This window comes from Vigna unguiculata, chromosome 6 (genome assembly GCF_037176805.1).
Source record: "Vigna unguiculata cultivar grain cowpea cultivar isolate G323 ecotype 2 chromosome 6, ASM3717680v1, whole genome shotgun sequence".
Classification (NCBI taxonomy): Eukaryota; Viridiplantae; Streptophyta; class Magnoliopsida; order Fabales; family Fabaceae; genus Vigna; species Vigna unguiculata.
Window position 1 is genome coordinate 4,840,728 of NC_140797.1, and position 3,891 is coordinate 4,844,618.

The 3,891-nt window shown below is 44.7% G+C and overlaps 2 protein-coding genes across 2 annotated transcripts; both read right to left on the reverse strand.

The window, feature by feature from the left end:
* Positions 1-2,011: 2,011 nt before the first annotated feature.
* Positions 2,012-2,440, reverse strand: LOC146885415 (uncharacterized). Its single transcript, XM_085674918.1, has 2 exons — positions 2,296-2,440; positions 2,012-2,232 (listed from the first exon to the last, which is right to left on the reverse strand). The coding sequence occupies exons 1-2, from the start codon at positions 2,438-2,440 to the stop codon at positions 2,012-2,014; spliced, it is 366 nt and encodes a 121-aa protein (XP_085531044.1).
* Positions 2,441-2,587: 147 nt separating this feature from the next.
* On the reverse strand, positions 2,588-3,280 carry LOC146885416 (uncharacterized). The gene has a single exon (XM_085674919.1). The coding sequence runs from the start codon at positions 3,278-3,280 to the stop codon at positions 2,588-2,590; it is 693 nt and encodes a 230-aa protein (XP_085531045.1).
* Between the last annotated feature and the right edge of the window lie 611 nt (positions 3,281-3,891).

A 3,891-nucleotide genomic window follows, 5' to 3' on the forward strand; every position in this document is an offset into this window, starting at 1 on the left:
CACTGAGGAATCTCTAATGGTTCCAGGGTACCCCCCGGCCTCTGGTGTTCTATCTTTGCTTTTTGCCACACCAGACATGATGCTACAAAATCAGCCACATCCGTCTTCATGCCCGTCCACCAGAATGTTGCTTTCAAGTCTTTATACATCTTAGTCATACCTGGATGTATGCTAAGACGACTCTTATGCTCTTCCTCTAAAAGCATCTTCCTCAGTACTCGACTCCTGGGTACACAGACCCTCTCCTTAAACTGTAGGATGTTGTCATTACTCATTCTGAAATCTTTCCTCTTCTCGGTGCCTAACTCACTTATTATCTGCTGCAGCTCTAAATCCTTCCCCTGTTCCACCCTAACCTCATCCAGAAACTCGTTAGTGATTCGCAGCATACTACACCGTATATAATCCACCCCGGTGCGTAACCCCAAGTTCATGTCTCGCAACTGCTCAATAAGTTCTAGCTCTTTTATCATCATAGCAGATACATGCACCCTCTTTCTGCTCAAAGTGTCTGCAACAACATTTGATTTGCCAGGGTGATACAACAACTCAAAGTCATAATCTTTTAGGTATTCCATCCACCTACGTTGCCTCATGTTCAATTCTTTCTAATCGAACAAGTACTTCAAGCTCTTGTGGTCGCTGAACACCTGAAACTAGGAACCATACAAATAATGTCGCCAAGTTTTCAGAGCGAACACTGCTGCAGCTAGCTCCAAATCATGCGTCGGGTAATTCTTCTCATGCACTTTCAACTACCGAGACGCATAAGCCACAGGGCGCTTCTCTTGCATCAATACACAACCCAACCCCTAATATGATGCATCACAGTATACCTCGAAAGTCTTAGCTGTATCAGGAATGGCTAAGACAGGAGTCGTGGTCAATCTTATCTTCATCTCTTCAAAACACTTCTCACAACCGTCCGTCCAGGCAAAGGGTTGATCTTTACGGGTGAGTTGCGTCATAGGACTCACCAATTTCGAGAATCCCTCCATGAACCTTCGATAATAACCCGCCAATCCTAGAAAGTTCCTCACCTCTGATACTGTTTTAGGTCTCTCCCAATTCATCACTGTTTCAACCTTGGCCAGGTCAACTCAATACCCTGCGTCGAGATCACATGACCAAGGAACTGAACCTCTTCCAGCCAGAACTCACATTTGGACAATTTCCCACACAGCTGATGCTCCTTGAGCACTTCTAACACCACACACAGATGCTGTGCATGTTCCTCCCGGTTCTTGGAGTAAATAAGAATGTCGTCTATGAATACAACGACAAACTTATCTAACCAAGGTCTGAAAATCCTATTCATTTAATCCATGAATATTGCTGGGGCGTTGGTCACTCCAAAGGGCATCACTACATATTCATAGTGACCATAACGCGACCGGAATGCAGTCTTCTGAACATCTTCCAGTTTAACCAGGATTTGATGGTACCTAGATCGCATATCAATCTTTGAAAATACCCCTGCTCCTCTCAACTGGTTCAACAAGTCATCTATTCTAGGCAGCGGATATTTATTTTTGATCGTCAATTTATTCAGTTGACGATAGTCCACACAAAGTCGGGAGCTCCCATCTTTTTTCTTGACTAGTAGCACTGGGCCCCCCCACAGTGACGCGCTCGGTCGTATGAACTTCTTTTCTAGTAAATCTCCAATCTGCCTCTTCAATTTAGCCAACTCTGTCGGGGCCATTCTATATGGATCCATCGATGCTGGCCCAGCTCTAGGGACGAGATCTATAGTGAAATCTACATCCATGCTGGGTGGTAATCCAGGCACTTCATCTGGAAACACATCGGCGTATTCTCCCACTACCGGTATGCTTCTAACCAGATCAACTACACTTCTCTTCCCCGGCTGCACCATTATCACATAACATGAACCTCCACCAACCGCTTCCTGTACCACCTCACGAGTGGAGATAAAGAGTAACCCATCAGTCTTAGGAAATACTATAATGCGCCGTCCACAATCAATCAAGACGTGATTGTCCGACAACTAGTCCATCCCAAGTATCACGTCCAATCCCTCTAATGGCAAGCAAATGAGGTTCACTTTGAACTTGTGTCCTGCCACTTCAATAACACAACCGAAACATGTCAGATTGGTAGATACTTGCCCTGATGCAGGTGTCGAGACTGCCAGCTCACACCCCAAATCACGAGCTACAAGTCCAAGCCTACTCACACATTCTTGGGAGATGAACGAATGAGTAGCACCTGAATCAAACAGAACCAAAACACTGTTATTAAGCAATATACATCGATCCAGGATGAGGTTACCTGACTGAGTGGCCTCAGTACTGGTCAATGCAAACACTCTCCCCGCAGCTCGGGGTCGATCGGCTAACGCCTTCTGGGGTTTCTGCTGTGGTGTTACCCCTCCAGCTGTCTTCTTAGTGGGACACTGACTGGCATAGTGGCCCATCTTCTCACATTTATAACATTTCACGTGCTCCGTACCAGCACCTGAACTGCCCGCCGCCTTCGTACAGTTCCTACGAAGGTGTGGGCCACCACAATTATAACATCGCAGTTCTAAGGAGGAAGACTGTGGCCTGTTGTATGGTGTCTTCTATTGTCTGGCCTTAAGAGTATTTTTTTGTGCTCTCGCGACCCGACTGGGTCCAATCTCCAGCTTCTCTACGGTCCTGGCCTGCTCCACCAGAACTGGAAACTCCCGGATCCCCAATGGCACCAGAACTCTGCGCAGCTCGTGCCTCAAGCCTCCCTCAAACTTATGACAGCGCCATTCCTCTATGATCGCCTGCGAGTAAAACCTCGCTAAGTACTTAAAGCGATCAATATAGGTCTGCACAGGTTGATTTCCATGCTGGAATGTGAGGAACTCCGCCTCTAGTACATGTTTAGCTGAATCTGGAAAATACTTTTCTAGAAATCTGGTTCTGAAATTCGTCCAGCTCACCTCCTCCTGACGGGTCTGCATCTGCTGCATTCCCGTCCACCAGTACTCCGCATCGCCCACCAGCAGGAACGTGGCAAAGCTCAACTGTTGTGCTTTAGTACACGCCAGCACTCTGAATATTTTCTCGCACTTCCTGAGCCAAGCATCAGCTTCATCAGGAGTAGCTTTGCCATTGAACTTTGACGGCTTATGCTTCAGCACATCCTCCATAGTCACTGGTATCGCTGGTGGTACTATGGCCTTGGGTTGTGCCGCCACAGGCTGCATAGCGTCCACCATCCAATTGATCGCCTGTGCAATCTCGTCAACGCCAGCCTTGTTCCTTCTTCTCATATTTGCCATAGCGTGGATGCGCCACATTTTAACTAGTAAATCAAGCAATTCATATTTCAATTTCATAACAAGGCATACAACACATACACACATTAACACGATAGGCTCACTCCCCAAAGACCCCATGGAATCATTCATTACTCCTTTATGGTCCGTTTTTCAGCCAACCTTGGCTGCCCATGCATCTAGGTTTTCCTTCAACTTTTCACATTCAAGCCAAAACTAAGTTTGGCAAAAATAAAGTTTAATTCAGGTTCTCCAAGGTTTGAACCCACCACCTTGCCAATGCCAAATCAATGCTAAACCACCAAGCCAATTCATGTTTCTTGTTAACTAATATAATTCAAGTATTATATTATTCCACTACATGATTAACATATATTTAAAACAATAACAAATAAATACACATAATTGGCATATGTAACGTCCTAGCCGGAAATTACTTATTAAAATAAATAAGAAAATAAATAAAATAATCACCTCATTTATTAATCATCAAATTCCCAAAAACGCGGGAAGATTTAAACATTAAAGTCCATCGCGCCAATATAGATAAAATAAATCGCATCAGTATGTGTTTACAATTAAAATCGTCTATAAAATTATTACATATATAATCA

What these genes read in the sequence shown, in the direction of transcription:
- LOC146885415 (XM_085674918.1), bottom strand. Translation starts at nt 2,440, where the DNA reads ATGGGCCACTATGCCAGTCAGTGTCCCACTAAGAAGACAGCTGGAGGG. An exon ending in TACTGAGGCCACTCAGTCAG is followed by an intron (nt 2,233 to 2,295) that starts GTAACCTCATCC and finishes TGTTTGATTCAG; the next exon opens with GTGCTACTCATTCGTTCATC.
- LOC146885416 (XM_085674919.1), bottom strand. Translation starts at nt 3,280, where the DNA reads ATGGCAAATATGAGAAGAAGGAACAAGGCTGGCGTTGACGAGATTGCA.